At 48.2% G+C, this 19,777-nt stretch overlaps 1 protein-coding gene across 1 annotated transcript; it reads right to left on the bottom strand.

The window, feature by feature from the left end:
- Nucleotides 1-27: 27 nt before the first annotated feature.
- On the bottom strand, nucleotides 28-18,704 carry LOC311111769 (tyrosine decarboxylase-like; the record flags this gene model as incomplete). The annotated part of the gene is made up of 12 exons (XM_084154592.1): nucleotides 18,241-18,704; nucleotides 16,210-16,388; nucleotides 15,809-15,922; nucleotides 15,375-15,497; nucleotides 14,246-14,389; nucleotides 13,865-14,008; nucleotides 11,986-12,052; nucleotides 11,411-11,573; nucleotides 9,297-9,387; nucleotides 8,661-8,759; nucleotides 6,467-6,568; nucleotides 28-1,674 (listed from the first exon to the last, which is right to left on the bottom strand). The coding sequence occupies exons 1-12, from the start codon at nucleotides 18,266-18,268 to the stop codon at nucleotides 28-30; spliced, it is 2,901 nt and encodes a 966-aa protein (XP_084010718.1). The 5' UTR covers nucleotides 18,269-18,704.
- Nucleotides 18,705-19,777: the final 1,073 nt, after the last annotated feature.

The raw sequence follows: 19,777 nt of genomic DNA, 5'->3' as shown, positions 1-19,777 counted from the left end.
TGAATACAACCCAGGAGCTAGCCCTGGCTACAGTAGAGCAGGAAAGTTAGTGGCAGCTGCTTTAGTCACAGAGGAACAAGACCAACAGCTGAGTCTCCTACACCCAGAGGAGGACCAGGGCTTTGGGGCAATCTGAAGTCCCCTGACAGGGCAGCACGCCTGGTAGCGCCCACACTGCACCCACAGGTGGCAGAAACTGGGCAAGCTGTAGAACTTGGTGAGCTTCCTCAGGACCCGCTGGTTCGAACTGGTTGGAGAAGGCCTCTCTGGGATCTGAAAGAGGCCTGAGGTGCTGGGGCTGGAGGAGAGAGGCCTGAGCTGGGTGTCCTTTAGGGGGTGGATGAGGTCTGGGTCTTTCTGTCCAGGCTGGGAGTCAGTGATAGAGCTAGAGAGAGGCTTAGCGAGGGGGTCAGTGTTATGGCCAAACAGGGGCCCAATGGGGCCAGGTAAGGGCTCACTGCTGCAGCTCAGAGAGCGTACTGTCCTCCTCGGCCTGTTCTCAGACCCGCCCTTTGCTTTATCCATCCAGAACTGTGGTTGGACCCTCTGAACTCTGAAGGCAGGAGGACAGGGGATCTCCTCAGGGCAGTCTCTGGCTCCTGTCTCTGGGTCCTGGCTGGTCTGGAACTGGCCGGTCCCTAGCTCTCTGGGTCCTGTCTCTGGGTCCTGGCTGGTCTGGAACTGGCCGGTCCCTAGCTCTCTGGCTCCTGTCTCTGGGTCCTGGCTGGTCTGGAACTGGCCGGTCCCTAGCTCTCTGGGTCCTTTTCTGGGGCTGGTCTGTGTCTGGCCGGTCCCTAGCTCTCTGGGTCCTGTCCTGGGGCTGGTCGTCTGGCCGGCCTCTAGCTCTCTGGGTCCTGTCCTGGGGCTGGTCTGTGTCTGGCCGGCCTCTAGCTCTCTGGGTCCTGTCCTGGGGCTGGTCTGTGTCTGGCCGGCCTCTAGCTCTCTGGGTCCTGTCCTGGGGCTGGTCTGTGTCTGGCCGGCCTCTAGCTCTCTGGGTCCTGTCCTGGGGCTGGTCTGTGTCTGGCCGGTCCCTAGCTCTCTGGGTCCTGTCCTGGGGCTGGTCGTCTGGCCAGCCTCTAGCTCTCTGGGTCCTGTCCTGGGGCTGGTCTGTGTCTGGCCGACCTCTAGCTCTCTGGGTCCTGTCCTGGGGCTGGTCTGTGTCTGGCCGACCTCTAGCTCTCTGGGTCCTGTCCTGGGGCTGGTCTGTGTCTGGCCGGCCTCTAGCTCTCTGGGTCCTGTCCTGGGGCTGGTCTGTGTCTGGCCGGCCTCTAGCTCTTTGGGTGTTTTCAGTGGCTCATCTTCTGTGTCACTGATGGCCTTTTCAATCTCGTTTGGTTCCCTAGTCATGAGAGAGGCAGCCAAGCCCTCCGCTGCTGCCGTTGTGTGATACCCTGAGTCACTGTGTGTCTCTGACAGATTCTTAACAGTTCTTCTGACTGGAGACTGCTGCTCCTCCATTTTACTGACCGCCTGTTTCTCGGCCTCCTCGGACAGAAGGTCGGTGGCCATTTTGCGAATGATATTCCAGTCCCTGATGATGTCATCTGAGGTGGTCAGCTGTGACGTCACGGTGAAGCGGATGATGCGTTTCCTGTCGATGTCGGCGGGGACAAGGTACATGGTGCCGGACCGCGTCAGTCGCTGTAGCAACTCCTGAGTCAGGGCATTCCCTTTCTGAAACAGAGAGAGAGGGGGGGGGGGGGGGGGGGGACAGAGAGAGAGGGGGGGGGGGGGGGGACAGAGAGAGAGGGGAGGGGAGGGAGGGGGGGACAGAGAGAGGGGGGGACAGAGAGAGAGGGGGGGGTGAGACAGAGAGAGAGGGGGGGACAGAGAGAGAGGGGAGGGGGGGGGTGAGACAGAGAGAGAGGGGGTGGGGGGGGAGGCAGAGAGAGAGGGGGAAGGCAGAGAGAGAGGGGGGGGGAGGCAGAGAGAGAGGGGGGGGGCAGAGAGAGAGGGGGGGGGGAGGCAGAGAGAGAGGGGGGGGGGGGACAGAGAGAGAGGGGGGAGGCAGAGAGAGATAGATTTGACAGTTGAGGGACACCTGTGTTTGGCCCTTTTCTCATTGACGGAAGTTTAAGGAGAGGCAGTGCGACAATATTTAAATTGACATAATATGTAAATAAGCTCTGTATGTATAACATAAAATAGGCCCATTTATTCGTGTTCTGAGAAAATGTGAATGTAATCAAATTTGGTTTATATTCAGACTTCATGTTGCTAGGCTACCTAGGCCTTTTTAATCCAAAATGATTGACTGGAATTAATCAATCAACATTAATAGTGATGACATACTGTATGAGTATACCTTTAATTACAGATGCAAAGGCCTAACGATGCAACCCTGCATACAGCAAGCTCCGCCCTGTTAGTTCTATTGTCCAATCGCAGTTGCTGTCTCTTTTTCTGCGTAAAGGACCACCCCTGTTAGTTTAGTTTTCAAATAGAATCCATATGAACAGGTACAAGGTCTCTGCAGTTTGACAGGGTTTTAATGTTTTCATCCTACCTCGGGCCAGGAGTTTTTCCAGGAGGTAAAACAACACATGACCTGACCAGTGGTGTAGTGGAGGGTACAACAGGCAAGTAAATGCAGTCTACCTTAGTTGCCCAACAGTTTACCCACCTTTTGCGGAAAAATGCATTAAAAGTATAGGGAGCATTACGTTTTTTCACTGTGACCGGCGATCAGTTTACATTGATCAGATAGCTGACCGGCGATCAGTTTACATTGATCAGATAGCTGACCGGCGATCAGTTTACATTGATCAGATAGCTGACCGGCGATCAGTTTACATTGATCAGATAGCTGACCGGCGATCAGTTTACATTGATCAGATAGCTGACCGGCGATCAGTTTACATTGATCAAATAGCAGACCGGCGATCAGTTTACATTGATCAGATAGCTGACTGGCGATCAGTTTACCCACCCATTTTCTTTACCACTACATCACTGGACCTGATTAGAAAAATAATCTGCTCCCAAAACCGTTTTTTAAAATTTATTTACAGCTGATTTATTGCTATGTCATACGCTACAACTAAGGTCCTGAGTTGGTTAGGTTAGCCTACCAGATCAGGAAAAACTCTGGGCCCCAGGAAAACAATTCCCCCCCCCCCCCCCCCCCCCAACACTCTGGGACCTGTGGAGCAACCTCTGAAATCTCCACACATTGTTACAAATGAAAAAACATATCCTATTTGTATGATCTACTATCTCAAACCATTTTACATGTTTGATGACGGGGGGTTGGGCTTCCATAGTTCTATGTGCCTCAGTGTAGCTGTTAGCTACTCCGACAATTTCAGAATGTAACAGGCTGTTACTGCAATTTCAGTTAAAAACTCAATAAAACAAGTCTCAAATATTAGGAAAATGTCTATACATTTAAAAACATTGCTCTGTGATTACCATTTATACTGTAGGAGTGTCGGGCTGAACGAGACAATTCTGTTTACACCGTCCTGCTTGGACGGGTGGAACTGTCGGGTGAGTGTCATGTGCGACCTACAGAGGTAGCGCTCGAGACGTGAGAATTTCACAAGTTTACACACTATTGTCTCTCGAGAACCTCTCGACATTTCGACAATGACAAGAGACCCTGAGACTTAGTGTGTAAGGAAGGAAAAAATAAAATGGTTCCCTGAATGTAGCCTGAGGAAGGTAACAGGACTCAACGTTGTTCTGCTATGGATTTACTCTGTAGAAGTCAATAAAAGGTGAGTTTTGAATACACCCTTAACTTCTGTTGAATGTTTAGAGTTGGGTTCAATACTTAGGCCGGGATTCAATCTAGTCAGGTTGGAGTTGGACTCAATACTTAGACCAGGATTCAATTCAATCAGGTTGGAGTTGGGTTCAATACTTAGGCTGGGATTCAATCCAATCATGTTGGAGTTGTGTTCAATACATAGGCCGGGATTCAATCCAATCATGTTGGAGTTGTGTTCAATACTTAGGCCGGGATTCAAACCAACCAGGTTGGAGTTGGGTTCAATACTTAGGCCGGGATTCAATCCAATCAGGTTAGAGTTGGATTAAATTATTTTGCCAGGATTCAATCCAATCAGGTTAGAGTTGGGTTCAATACTTAGGCCAGGATTAAATCCAATCAGGTTGGAGACAATGTTCCCACATTAGCGGAGACCTCATTCACGGTAAACGCTGCATATGTAGGCTCAATCGGAAATTACCTTTAAATGGAGCATTGTCGAAAGAGCGTGATCAGATTGAATCCCAGCCTTAGAGTTGGGTTTTCCACGTGAAGGAGTCACACACATACCTGTTACCTCACAGGCTCACACAGACAATGGCTGACCTTTGACCTTCGAACTCCTGGCTGTGATAGCGGTTGATCTCTAAGCTGTATATTGCCATGAACAAGAAGAACCTGTCAATCATTATCCAGCTCAGAGCAATAGACTGGCGTCTGAACTATACAGTATGTTGACAGGTAACCATGACATAAGAACCAGCTACAGTGAGGGAAGAAAGTATTTGATCCCCTGCTGATTTTGTACGTTTGCCCACTGACAAAGAAATGATCAGTATATAATTTTAATGGTAGGTTTATTCGAACAGTGAGAGACAGAATAACAACAACAAAATCCCGAAAAACGCATGTCAAAAATGTTATAAATCGATTTGCATTTTAATGAGGGAAATAAGTATTTGACCCCCTCTCAATCAGAAAGATTTCTGGCTCCCAGGTGTCTTTTATACAGGTAACAAACTGAGATTAGGAGCACACTCTTAAAGAGAGTGCTCCTAATCTCAGTTTGTTACCTGTATAAAAAACACCTGTCCACAGAAGCAATCAATCAATCAGATTCCCAACTCTCCACCATGGCCAAGACCAAAGAGCTCTCCAAGGATGTCAGGGACAAGACTGTAGACCTACACAAGGCTGGAATGGGCTACAAGACCATCGCCAAGCAGCTTGGTGAGAAGATGACAACAGTTGGTGCGATTATTCGCAAATGGAAGAAACACAAAAGAACTGTCAATCTCCCTCAGCCTGGGGCTCCATGCAAGATCTCACCTTGTGGAGTTGCAATGATCATGAGAACGGTGATGAATCAGCCCAGAACTACACGGGAGGATCTTGTCAATGATCTCAAGGCAGCTGGGACCATAGTCACCAAGAAAACAATTGGTAACACACTACGCCGTGAAGGACTGAAATCCTGCAGCGCCCGGAAGGTCCCCCTGCCCAAGAAAGCACATATACAGGGCCGTCTGAAGTTTGCCAATGAACATCTGAATGATTCAGAGGAGAACTGGGTGAAAGTGTTGTGGTCAGATGAGACCAAAATCGAGCTCTTTGGCATCAACTCAACTCGCCGTGTTTGGAGGAGGAGGAATGCTGCCTATGACCCCAAGAACACCATCCCCACCGTCAAACATGGAGGTGGAAACATTATGCTTTGGGGGTGTTTTTCTGCTAAGGGGACAGGACAACTTCACAGCATCAAAGGGACGATGGACGGGGCTATGTACCGTCAAATCTTGAGTGAGAACCTCCTTCCCTCAGCCAGGGCATTGAAAATGGGTCGTGGATGGGTATTCCAGCATGACAATGACCCAAAACACACGCCCAAGGCAACAAAGGAGTGGCTCAAGAAGAAGCACATTAAGGTCCTGGAGTGGCCTAGCCAGTCTCCAGACCTTAATCCCATAGAAAATCTGTGGAGGGAGCTGAAGGTTAGAGTTGCCAAATGTCAGCCTCGAAACCTTACTGACTTGGAGAAGATCTGCAAAGAGGAGTGGAACAAAATCCCTCCTGAGATGTGTGCAAACCTGGTGGCCAACTACAAGAAACGTCTGACCTCTGTGATTGCCAACAAGGGTTTTGCCACCAAATACTAAATCATGTTTTGCAGAGGGGTCAAATACTTATTTCCCTCATTAAAATACAAATCAATTCATAACATTTTTGACATGCATTTTTCTGGATTTTTTTGTTGTTATTCTGTCTCTCACTGTTCAAATAAACCTACCATTAAAATTATAGACTGATCATGTCTTTGTCAGTGGGCAAACGTACAACATCAGCAGGGGATCAAATACTTTCTTCCCTCACTGTATGTGGATGTTGTAGAAACCTATCTCTATACTGTTTTCTGTGTGGGATGGTGAATCCTGTTCACATGTTCCTCAATGGGAGATGTACAGTATATGACACAACACAATACAACACAACAGAACTTTACAATACAACACAACACAATGCAACACAACACAATACAACTTTACAATACAACACAACACAATACAACACAACACAACTTTACAATACAACACAACACAAAATAACACAATATAACACAACACAATACAACAGAACACAACACAACACAACTTTACAATACAATACAACACAACACAACACAACACAATACAATACAACACAATACAATACAATGCAACACAATACAACTTTACAATACAAGTATAGGCCACATACCTTGAGACAGAACACCACCAAGCCAAGGTGTCTCTCAGCAGGCAGGTCAAAGTTAGGGTCACATCTAACCAGGGACTCCAGTAGCTTAGCCATCTCTACACCCTGAAAACACAGAGCAGGGGTCAGTGCCATCTCTACACCCTGAAAACACAGAGTAGGGTTCAGTCACTGGAATGCAGCATCTCACATTACAGAGTAGGGGTCAGTCACTGGAATGGAGCATCTCACATTACAGAGCAGGGGTCAGTCACTGGAATGCAGCATCTCACATTACAGAGCAGGGGTCAGTCACTGGAATGGAGCATCTCACATTACAGAGCAGGGGTCAGTCACTGTAATGCAGCATCTCACATTACAGAGCAGGGGTCAGTCACTGGAATGCAGCATCTCACATTACAGAGCAGGGGTCAGTCACTGGAATGCAGCATCTCACATTACAGAGCAGGGGTCAGTCACTGTAATGCAGCATCTCACATTACAGAGCAGGGGTCAGTCACTGGAATGCAGCATCTCACATTACAGAGCAGGGGTCAGTCACTGGAATGCAGCATCTCACATTACAGAGCAGGGGTCAGTCACTGTAATGCAGCATCTCACATTACAGAGCAGGGTTCAGTCACTGGAATGCAGCATCTCACATTACAGAGCAGGGGTCAGTCACTGGAATGCAGCATCTCACATTACAGAGTAGTGGTCAGTCACTGGAATGGAGCATCTCACATTACAGAGCAGGGGTCAGTCACTGTAATGCAGCATCTCACATTACAGAGCAGGGGTCAGTCACTGGAATGCAGCATCTCACATTACAGAGCAGGGGTCAGTCACTGTAATGCAGCATCTCACATTACAGAGCAGGGGTCAGTCACTGGAATGCAGCATCTCACATTACAGAGTAGGGGTCAGTCACTGGAATGCAGCATCTCACATTACAGAGCAGGGGTCAGTCACTGGAATGCAGCATCTCACATTACAGAGCAGGGGTCAGTCACTGGAATGCAGCATCTCACATTACAGAGCAGGGGTCAGTCACTGTAATGGAGCATCTCACATTACAGAGCAGGGGTCAGTCACTGGAATGGAGCATCTCACATTACAGAGCAGGGGTCAGTCACTGTAATGCAGCATCTCACATTACAGAGCAGGGGTCAGTCACTGGAATGCAGCATCTCACATTACAGAGCAGGGGTCAGTCACTGTAATGCAGCATCTCACATTACAGAGCAGGGGTCAGTCACTGGAATGCAGCATCTCACATTACAGAGTAGTGGTCAGTCACTGTAATGCAGCATCTCACATTACAGAGCAGGGGTCAGTCACTGGAATGCAGCATCTCACATTACAGAGCAGGGGTCAGTCACTGGAATGGAGCATCTCACATTACAGAGTAGGGGTCAGTCACTGGAATGGAGCATCTCACATTACAGAGTAGTGGTCAGTCACTGTAATACAGCATCTCACATTACAGAGCAGGGGTCAGTCACTGGAATGCAGCATCTCACATTACAGAGCAGGGGTCAGTCACTGGAATGCAGCATCTCACATTACAGAGTAGTGGTCAGTCACTGTAATGCAGCATCTCACATTACAGAGTAGGGGTCAGTCACTGGAATGCAGCATCTCACATTACAGAGCAGGGGTCAGTCACTGGAATGCAGCATCTCACATTACAGAGTAGTGGTCAGTCACTGGAATGCAGCATCTCACATTACAGAGCAGGGGTCAGTCACTGGAATGCAGCATCTCACATTACAGAGTAGTGGTCAGTCACTGGAATGCAGCATCTCACATTACAGAGGGAGAAAGAAACAGGCAGGCAGACAGACAGGCAGGCAGGCAGACAGAGAGACAGACAGACAGACAGACATACAGGCAGACAGGCAGAGACAGACAGACAGACAGACAGACAGACAGACAGACAGGCAGGCAGGCAGGCAGGCAGGCAGGCAGGCAGGCAGGCAGGCAGGCAGGCAGGCAGGCAGGCAGAGACAGACAGACAGACAGACAGACAGACAGACAGACAGACAGACAGACAGACAGACAGACAGACAGGCAGGCAGGCAGGCAGGCAGGCAGGCAGGCAGGCAGGCAGGCAGGCAGGCAGGCAGGCAGGCAGGCAGGCAGGCAGGCAGGCAGGCAGGCAGGCAGGTAGGCAGGCAGGCAGGTAGGTAGGTAGGTAGGTAGGTAGGTTACATACGTGTCTGATGTGTCCCTGAAGGTTCTTCAGTCCGAAGGAGCGCATCACGAACCACAGCTTCAGAGAGCGGAACCGTCGACTCAGGGGGATCTGCCAATGCTGACAGACACAGTGGAGCAGGATCAACATTAACATCTATAGTAATATTAAGATCAAGATCAGTTTCAAAATCAAGATCAAGATCCGTTTCAAGAGTTGCATGCTTTCCCGGCAGTGGCTAATGCTAGGACTTGGGTAAAGCTGGTCCCAGATCTGTGTTTAAAGGCAGGAGTAGAAAAACAGTATGTAGTGTGGACCGTGAAGTAACTGTTCAAAAATAAAGTCTGCAAGTTGGTAGGTAGGTATAGATGATAGAGCTTGCAACGCCAGGGTTGTGGGTTCGATTCCCAAGGGAAACCAGCATGAAGAAAGTACGAAAATGTATGCACTCTGGATAAGTGGTCCACTGTAGCTCAATTGGTAGAGCATGGCGCTTGTAACGCCAGGGTAGTGGGTTCAATCCCCGGGACCACCCATACGTAAAAATGTATGCACACATGACTGTAAGTCGCTTTGGATAAAAGCGTCTGCTAAATGGCATATTATTATAAGAGCGTCTTCTAAATGACTAAAATGTCAAATGTAGGTGGTTTGTACCATGAAGTCGGTGGCTTCGTCTGAGTTTTCGTGTCTGAGGTAGACGGGGTCGACACTGAAAGTCTGCTGGAGCTTGTACTTGTCCTTCACCCTGTTGGGACCGCCGTAGAAAAACAACACGTTACTATCTCTCTCTGTCCCCAGCTCGTCCTTCACCCTGTTGGGACCGCCGTAGAAAAACAACACGTTACTATCTCTCTCTGTCCCCAGCTCGTCCTTCACCCTGTTAGGACCGCCGTAGAAAAACAACACGTTTCTATCTCTCTCTGTCCCCAGCTCGTCCTTCACCCTGTTAGGACCGCCGTAGAAAAACAACACGTTACTATCTCTCTCTGTCCCCAGCTCGTCCTTCACCCTGTTAGGACCGCCGTAGAAAAACAACACGTTACTATCTCTCTCTGTCCCCAGCTCGTCCTTCACCCTGTTGGGACCGCCGTAGAAAAACAACACGTTACTATCTCTCTCTGTCCCCAGCTCGTCCTTCACCCTGTTAGGACCGCCGTAGAAAAACAACACGTTACTATCTCTCTCTGTCCCCAGCTCGTCCTTCACCCTGTTAGGACCGCCGTAGAAAAACAACACGTTACTATCTCTCTCTGTCCCCAGCTCGTCCTTCACCCTGTTAGGACCGCCGTAGAAAAACAACACGTTACTATCTCTCTCTGTCCCCAGCTCGTCCTTCACCCTGTTGGGACCGCCGTAGAAAAACAACACGTTACTATCTCTCTCTGTCCCCAGCTCATCCTTCACCCTGTTAGGACCGCCGTAGAAAAACAACACGTTACTATCTCTCTCTGTCCCCAGCTCGTCCTTCACCCTGTTGGGACCGCCGTATTAAAACAACACGTTACTATCTCTCTCTGTCCCCAGCTCGTCCTTCACCCTGTTGGGACCGCCGTATTAAAACAACACGTTACTATCTCTCTCTGTCCCCAGCTCGTCCTTCACCCTGTTGGGACCGCCGTAGAAAAACAACACGTTACTATCTCTCTCTGTCCCCAGCTCGTCCTTCACCCTGTTGGGACCGCCGTAGAAAAACAACACGTTACTATCTCTCTCTGTCCCCAGCTCGTCCTTCACCCTGTTGGGACCGCCGTATTAAAACAACACGTTACTATCTCTCTCTGTCCCCAGCTCGTCCTTCACCCTGTTGGGACCGCCATAGAAAAACAACACGTTACTATCTCTCTCTGTCCCCAGCTCGTCCTTCACCCTGTTGGGACCGCCGTAGAAAAACAACACGTTACTATCTCTCTCTGTCCCCAGCTCGTCCTTCACCCTGTTGGGACCGCCGTAGAAAAACAACACGTTACTATCTCTCTCTGTCCCCAGCTTGTCCTTCACCCTGTTGGGACCGCCGTAGACAAACAACACGTTACTATCTCTCTCTGTCCCCAGCTCGTCCTTCACCCTGTTGGGACCGCCGTAGAAAAACAACACGTTACTATCTCTCTCTGTCCCCAGCTCGTCCTTCACCCTGTTGGGACCGCCGTACAGGTCCCAACAGGGTTGAGTGGAGCGGAGTTCGCCAAAATAGGGCAGATTCCTATTTTCTCTGCCTCGGCTGAGCGGCTTTCACGTGCACGAGCACCGCTGATTGCTCTGCCTGGATAGCTCCATTGAAAATGAATGGGCAACTCCACCGCCGCTTCGTGTCTGGAAAGCCCTTAAGGGTGGTCATAGCTCCTCTCTACCCCCCTCTCTCTTTTTAAAACCTTTTACTGCAGTGGGCTAAATCAGGGTCACACAGAGTGATTCTTGGTAGTCTTTGGAACAAAAGTATACACCTCACACACATGGTTATGGGCTTAAAAAAAGAAGACACCTGTACCATGTCAGATATAGAGTTGAAATGTATTACATTTTGAGTTTGCATCCCAATATAACAAAACCGTTGGACATAGAAACACCGGATTTTCGGCGGTCTTTGAAATAATGTTTATTAATTAAGAAATTATTTTAAATATTCCTCCCTCCCTCCCTCCCTCCCTCCCCTTCCTCTCTCTCTCCCTCCCTCCCTCCCTCCCTCCCTCCCTCCCTCCCTCCCTCCCTCCCTCCCTCACTCCCTCCCTCCCTCCCTCCCTCCCTCCCTCTCTCCCTCCCCTCTCTCTCACCAGAAGGCGGTGCAGTCGAAGTGGACCATCATCCATTTGGAGGGGTTGAACACGAAGGAGTCAGCGTACTCTATGCCCTCCAGAGGACCTCTCAGCTCAGGGCAGAAGAACGCTGAGCCAGCGTACGCCGCGTCCACATGCAGCCACAGACCTTCCTCTGCACCTAGGCCAGGCAGGGGGAGGAATACAAAACAAGTTTTGCAGAGAATCTGGGGGCGGTGGGAGTCCGAGTGGAACTTGAACCTGCGACCCTTATCTGTATTCATACAGCGTCTCAGACTAAGTATAAAGTAGCCTTGCGGGAGTAACGTCTCAGAGTTGGAGTACTGATCTCGGATCAGGTCCCCCCTGTTCATTAAATATTATTCATTATGATCTAAAAGGTCAAACTGATCCTAGACCAGCGCTCTTTACTCTGAGACACTTTATGAATATGGACCCAGGACCCTGAGATTCTCCAAGGTCATACATAGGTAATATGTCATACATGTTATATGTCATACATGTTATGTGTCATGCATGTTGTGTGTCATACAGGTGTGTGTAATAATGAGAGGTTAGAGATGCAGACGTACACACTGGTCCCAGCTCTGACAGGTTGTCAAAGGCACACACCCCCGTGGTCCCCAGAGTGGCAAACAGCTGAAACAACCAACCAAACAAACATGATCATTTGTTTGGTTACAGCCTTGGTTACAGCCTTGGTTACAATCTTGGTTACAACTGTTCACGTTCAGAGGTCATTCAAATTAGGAGGCTAAAACAACCTATGAGCTCTACTGTCAGTAAAACCTTACAATATCTCAGTATTACAGCATTCTAATGTTGTGTCCCCTACCCTTACAGCCACCAGTCCTCTCCTCCTGTCCTCCTGTCCTCCTGTCTTCCTGTCCTCCTCTCCTCCTGTCCTCCTGTCCTCCTGTCTCAGAGTGTCTCCTACCATGAATGACCTACCACCCCCAAATATACCCTACCATGACCTACAACCCCCTAATATACCCTACCATGACCTACCACCCCCTTATATACTCTACAATGACCTACCAACCCCTTATATACCCTAACATTGACCTAATATCTCCTAATATACCCTACCATAACCTACCACCCTGTAATGTACCCTACCATGACCTACCACCCCCTTATGAACCCTACCATGACCTACTGTCTCCTAATATACCCTACCATAACCTACCACCCCCTAATATACCCTACCATGACCTACCACCCCCTAATATACCCTACCATAACCTACCACCCCATTATATACCCTATCATGACCTACCACCCCCTAATATACCCTACCATAACCTACCACCCTGTAATGTACCCTACCATGACCTACCACCCCCTAATATACCCTACCATGACCTACTGTCTCCTAATATACCCTACCATGACCTACCACCCTCTTATATACTCTACCATGACCTACCACCCCCTAATATACCCTACCATAACCTACCACCCCATTATATACCCTATCATGACCTACCATACACTAATATACTCTACCATGACCTACCACCCCATTATATACTCTACCATGACCTACCACCCCCTAATATACCCTACCATGACCTACCACCCCTTATATACCCTACCATGACCTACCATCCCCTAGTATACCCTACCATGACCTACCATCCCCTAGTATACCCTACAATGACCTACCATCCCCTAATATACCCTACCATGACCTACCATACCCTAATATACCCTACCATGACCTACCATCCCCTAGTATACCCTACAATGACCTACCATCCCCTAATATACCCTACCATGACCTACCATACCCTAATATACCCTACCATGACCTACCACCTCCTAATATACCCTACCATGACCTACCATACACTAATATACTCTACCATGACCTACCACTCCCTAATATACCCTACCATGACCTACCATCCCCTAGTATACCCTACAATGACCTACCATCCCCTAATATACCCTACCATGACCTACCATACCCTAATATACCCTACCATGACCTACCACCTCCTAATATACCCTACCATGACCTACCATACACTAATATACTCTACCATGACCTACCACTCCCTAATATACCCTACCATGACCTACCATACCCTAATATACCCTACCATGACCTACCACTCCCTAATATACCCTACCATGACCTACCATCCCCTAATATACCCTACCATGACCTACCACCTCCTAATATACCCTACCATGACCTACCATACCCTAATATACCCTACCATGACCTACCACTCCCTAATATACCCTACCATGACCTACCATCCCCTAGTATACCCTACAATGACCTACCATCCCCTAATATACCCTACCATGACCTACCACCTCCTAATATACCCTACCATGACCTACCATACCCTAATATACCCTACCATGACCTACCACTCCCTAATATACCCTACCATGACCTACCACCCCCTAATATACCCTACCATGACCTACCATGACAGGTACTAGTCCTCTCCTCCTGTCCTCCTGGATGGCCTGTTTCAGAGTGTCTCCTCTCAGGGAGAAGTGGTCATCTGTAGGGAGGAACCTGATCTTCACCAGGGAGATCTGACCTGCCTTCTCCACTGAGGAGTGAGCCTGATGGAGGCCGAGAGTAGACAGACAGATGGACGGACAAACGGACGGACGGACGGACAGACATATAGGTGGGCAGACAGACAGACAGACAGACGGACAGACAGACGGAGAGTCAATCTCTCATTATGCAGTACTCACTGTTTGTTTGTGCGTGTGCAGGTGCATGCGTACAGTAAATGTTTGCAAACGTTGCATATGTGTGTGTGTGTGTGGGTCCCTAACCCATCCCATCTTGACCTGGTCTGATGCATAGGCCACCAGTCTGGAGTTGACCACTGAGTCGTCCAGGTCTCTGTCTGCCACCTCTGTCCTCTTCAGCTGCTGGATCCTGGCCTTCCTGGCAGCCAGCAGAGCTACCAGACTACTCTCACTCACTGTGCTCTGAGAGGAGAGAGGGATGCGGGGAGAGAGGGATGCGGGGAGAGAGGGGAGGGAGGGAGGGAGGGAGGGAAGGAAGGGAGGGAAGGAAGGGAGGAGAGAGGGATGCGGGGAGAGGGGGATGCGGGGAGAGAGGGATGCGGGAGAGAGGGATGCGGGGAGAGGGGAGGGAGGGAGGGAAGAAAGAGGGTTACGGGGAGAGAGGGATGCGGGGAGAGAGGGGAGGGAGGGAGAGAAGAAAGGGAGGAGAAAGGGATGCGGGGGGAGAGGGGGGTAGGGAGAGGGGAGGTAGGGAGGGAAGAAAGGGAGGAGAGAGGGATGCGGGGAGAGAGGGGAGGGAGGGAGGGAAGAAAGGGAGGAGAGAGGGATGCGGGGAGAGAGGGATGCGGGGAGAGGGGAGGGAGGGAGGGAAGAAATGGAGGAGAGAGGGATGCGGGGAGAGGGGAGGGAGGGAGGGAAGAAAGGGAGGAGAGAGGGATGCGGGGAGAGAGGGGTGAGGAAGGAAGGGAGGAGAGAGGGATGCGGGAGAGAGGGGAGGGAAGGAAGGGAGGAGAGAGGGATGCGGGAGAGAGGGATGCGGGAGGGAGGGAAGAAAGGGAGGAGAGAGGGATGCGGGGAGAGAGGGATGCGGGGAGAGAGGAGGGAGGGAGGAGGGGAAGGGAGGAGAGAGGGAGGGAGAGAGAAAGGCATTACATTGAGGTAAATTGAAATTATTTACTGTGCTATGAGAGGAGAGAGGGATGATGGGAGAGAGGGATGAGGGGAGAGAGGGAGGAAGAAAGAGAGAAAGATGAATATGTTAATATGTTGTGTTCATGTGAAATTAAACACCAGGGTTCTCTAATTCACGGTGGTCAGAGAGGAGCGTAGAGGATGGTATTCCCATTCACCACTAGGTGGTGCTGTGAGAGTACATGTCTACCTGCCTCCTCCGGTGCTGTCTAGTTGGTATTGTAAAGGTGAGTATGGTCAGGTGTATCTTTCCTACCTGCAGTATGCCTCCCCCGGTGCTGTCTGGGTGGTGGTGGAGGAAGAAGGAGGGAAGACCCAGGGCTTTACACAACCAGTCCATCACGTTCATCTCCAGCTCTGTACACGCCGGGCTGGAGGCCTGGAAACGACACAACAACATCATGTTATTCTATCATAAATAATTCATCATTAGATTAGAATATCACACTACTATAGGATTTCCTCCAGGAGTTTTCTGTAGCAGATGCTTGTATCCAAAGTAACCCACGGCTCATGTGGGAAACAAACTCACAAACTTCATGTCACAGTTAATGTGCTCCCTGGAAATATCTTTAAAAAAACATGATATTCATGTCTTTAAACCAAAACTTTAGGGGGATAATTAAGTGAGTTAATTTTGTGTAGTTCCACACAAAGTGTAAATAACGTTTGACGTGATAAGATAATTACCCAGGTGAATCCGATGTTGTTAATGGCATCAGCCAGCATGTCTCCTAACATGGAGGGCCAGGAGGTCAAGGCTGGGTAGTACGCATGCATGTGGGGGCTCTGCCAGTGGACCACCTGACCAACACACACACATGCACACACACACACACACACACACACACACACACACACACACATCCACACACACACACACACACACGCACACACACACGCACGCACACACACACACACACACACACACACACACACACACACGCACACACACACACACACCAATATCCTTACAACAAGTTACAGTGATACAGTGAACAATTAATGTTTGACCCACAATGGTCCTGGTAACGTCTCATAGTCACTTGGCTATTGAGGTCCTTGACATGTAATGTGTGAACGTAACGTACCCCAGGCATGATGACCTTCTCTATGTCCCTGAAGATACAGTCCCAGTCCTCCGGGTCAGTGGGGGCGCTGTCTGGCAGCAGCTCTCTCATATAGCCAGGCTTCACCTCAGGGCCCGGGGTCACCCTCCTCTCTCTGATGGTGGTCAGGTACCTAGTGATGTAATCCACCATCTCCTTACCTGGACGAGGAATAACACACAACAGTCAGATTACACAATATTAGATATCATATTATATTATATAGGATGTCAATCACAAACCATGTTCAGCCACTGTTTGAGATCAATGGAAATAGATTTCGGATTATTTAAATCACTGTGTTTTGGCATGATGCCTTTTTCAGGGTATAAAACACAACAGACAGGTTACCGTTACACTCTCTGGTACAGATTAATTAAGATTAGGCTGCTCCTGGACTAAAATCATTCTCAATGGTGATTCCCCATAGAAAGTGTGTTATAGTCTAGGACTAATCTAGGAAACCAGCCCTCTTTCTGTCAAAGTTGTGCTTTAACTGTGCTGTCTCCCTCTTTCAATCCCTTTTGAGAGACTGGTGATCCACCCTACCACTCATTTACATTTTAGTCATTTAGCAGACACTCTTATCCAGAGCAATTTACAGGAGCAATTTGGGTTAAGTGTCTTGCTCAAGGGCACATCAACAGATTATTTCACCTAGTCGGCTCGGGGATTCAATCCAGCGACCTTTCAGTTACTGGCCCAACGCTCTTAACCGCTAGGCTACCTGCCGCCCTCTACACCTGCTCTCTAACCCACAAGCAAATAAAACCCCACCTGTCTCACTATATTAGTAGCAGTTGTGGTAGTAATAACAATTACAACACCTACAATAACTATCTACAATACCAACCATCTACCTACCTACAATAACTACCTACAATACCAACCATCTACCTACCTACAATAACTACCTACAATACCAACCATCTACCTACCTACAATAACTACCTACAATACCAACCATCTACCCACCTACAATAACTACCTACAATACCAACCATCTACCTACCTACAATAACTACCTACAATACCAACCATCTCCCTACCTACAATAACTACCTACAATACCAACCATCTACCTAGCTACAATAACTACCTACAATACCAACCATCTACCCACCTACAATAACTACCTACAATACCAACCATCTACCCACCTACAATAACTACCTACAATACCAACCATCTACCTAGCTACAATAACTACCTACAATACCAACCATCTACCTACCTACAATAACTACCTACAGTACCAACCATCTACCTACCTACAATAACTACCTACAATACCAACCATCTACCCACCTACAATAACTACCTACAATACCAACCATCTACCTAGCTACAATAACTACCTACAATACCAACCATCTACCTACCTACAATACCTACCTACAATACCAACCATCTACCTAGCTACAATACCAACCATCTACCCACCTACAATAACTACCTACAATACCAACCATCTACCTACCTACAATAACTACCTACAATACCAACCATCTACCTAGCTACAATAACTACCTACAATACCAACCATCTACCTACCTACAATACCAACCATCTACCCACCTACAATAACTACCTACAATACCAACCATCTACCTACCTACAATAACTACCTACAATACCAACCATTTACCTACCTACAATAACTACCTACAATACCAACCATTTACCTACCTACAATAACTACCTACAATACCAACCATTTACCTACCTACAATAACTACCTACAATACCAACCACTAACTAGCTACAATAACTACCTACAATACCAACCACCTACAATAACTACCTACAATACCAACCATCTACCTACCTACAATACCAACCATCTACCTACCTACAATACCAACCATCTACCTACCTACAATACCTACCTACAATACCAACCATCTACCTACCTACAATACCAACCATCTACCTAGCTACAATAACTACCTACAATCTAAATACATGGTATAAGCTTTACTCTACACTATATAAAGAAGAAGCCAAGCTTACCTCTGTGGTTGTACTCCTCTGCCTGCATCCTTGTAATAATAGAGTTGTGTCAGCTGACAGAGGTACAGTAGGATAATAGATCAGTGTTTCTCTCTGCTGGTGTTGTGTTGTAGGTTTAGCTCAGAGACAGAGGTACAGACATATATACAGGGCCACCAAGGGAGACCGCCCTGAAGGTCCTGACGTAGACTGATAGAAACTAAGGCTGTTTTCTCTACCTTTCCACCCACAGTTAAATAAACATCAAGGGCTGCAACTCATTTCACGATAGTTGTCCTCTCTCCACCTGCCCTGGTGCGGTGCACTCTGCCTCTCCCCTTCATGGGTCTATCTGTCTGGGATGAATAGGTCAATGTGATGGTCGTGCACGCACGCACACACACGCTCTCTCTCTCTCTCTCACACACACACACACACACACACACACACACACACACACACACACACACACACGCTCTCTCTCTCTCTCTCACACACACACACACACACACACACACCACACACACACACACACACACACACACACACACACACACACACACGTGTTGAAAGTTAATGAATCTTTTGTTCACTCCTCATTTTCCCTCTATGACCTAATATGATCCACTAATGTTGTTTGAAGAGAATCATGTCATCTCTGTAAACAACCTGGTGTTACATGTTTCACTCAGAACACTTGGGGCTATTTCATGGAATCGCTGACTTAAATGCTTCCAATCACACATCACACCGGATGTGGCTTGCGTTTTGAGTACATCTGATTTCTGTAGGCCTAGGGATGTATCCCACATGGCACCCTTTACCCTTATATAGCCATATAGGCCCTGGTCAAAAGTAGTGCACCATAAAGGAAATAGGGTGTCATTTGGGACGCACCCAGGTCCAGGATGTCTCACTCGGCTCAGCCAATGTCTGAGTGAAGAAGCAGATAATAATAATAATAATATGCCATTTAGCAGACGCTTTTATCCAAAGCGACTTACAGTCATGCGTTGTTATCATATGCAGGATGTCCTGCAGAGTCAAACTATCGCCGTACGGTAAACCTCCCAATGACAGATGAATGAAGGGGAATAACTCTTACGACATGTATCCATCCATAAAACATAAAGAATGTGTCACGACTTCCGCCAAGGCTGCCTCCCCTCCTTGTTCGGGCAGGTTTCGGCGTTCGTCGTCACCGGCTTACTAGCTACTGCCGATCCCATTCTCATCACTCTACTTGTCATGTCTTGTCTTGTCAATCACACACACACCTGGTGCTCATTCCCCTAATTAGTATGTGTATAAGTGTTCCCTCTGTTCCCCTTGTCTTTGTGAGTGATTGTTTCATTGTGAGAGCGAGTAGCCCTAGTTATTTTGTTGCTTTGACAAAATCATTTCTGAAGATTATTATATATTTCATGTGATTAGTGATTCATTGTAAGAATTTTTTTTAAATAAACTGTCCCTCCTTTTAAGGTTAACCCTCTTACGTGAACTGAACTCTCGTTTTAAAATGGTGAAACTATTCCTTTTAAAATATTTTTTTATAAAG

Source organism: Coregonus lavaretus (assembly GCF_964263955.1).
Source record: "Coregonus lavaretus genome assembly, chromosome: 37".
Classification (NCBI taxonomy): domain Eukaryota; kingdom Metazoa; phylum Chordata; class Actinopteri; order Salmoniformes; family Salmonidae; genus Coregonus; species Coregonus lavaretus.
This window is presented reverse-complemented; position numbering and strand designations above follow the sequence as displayed.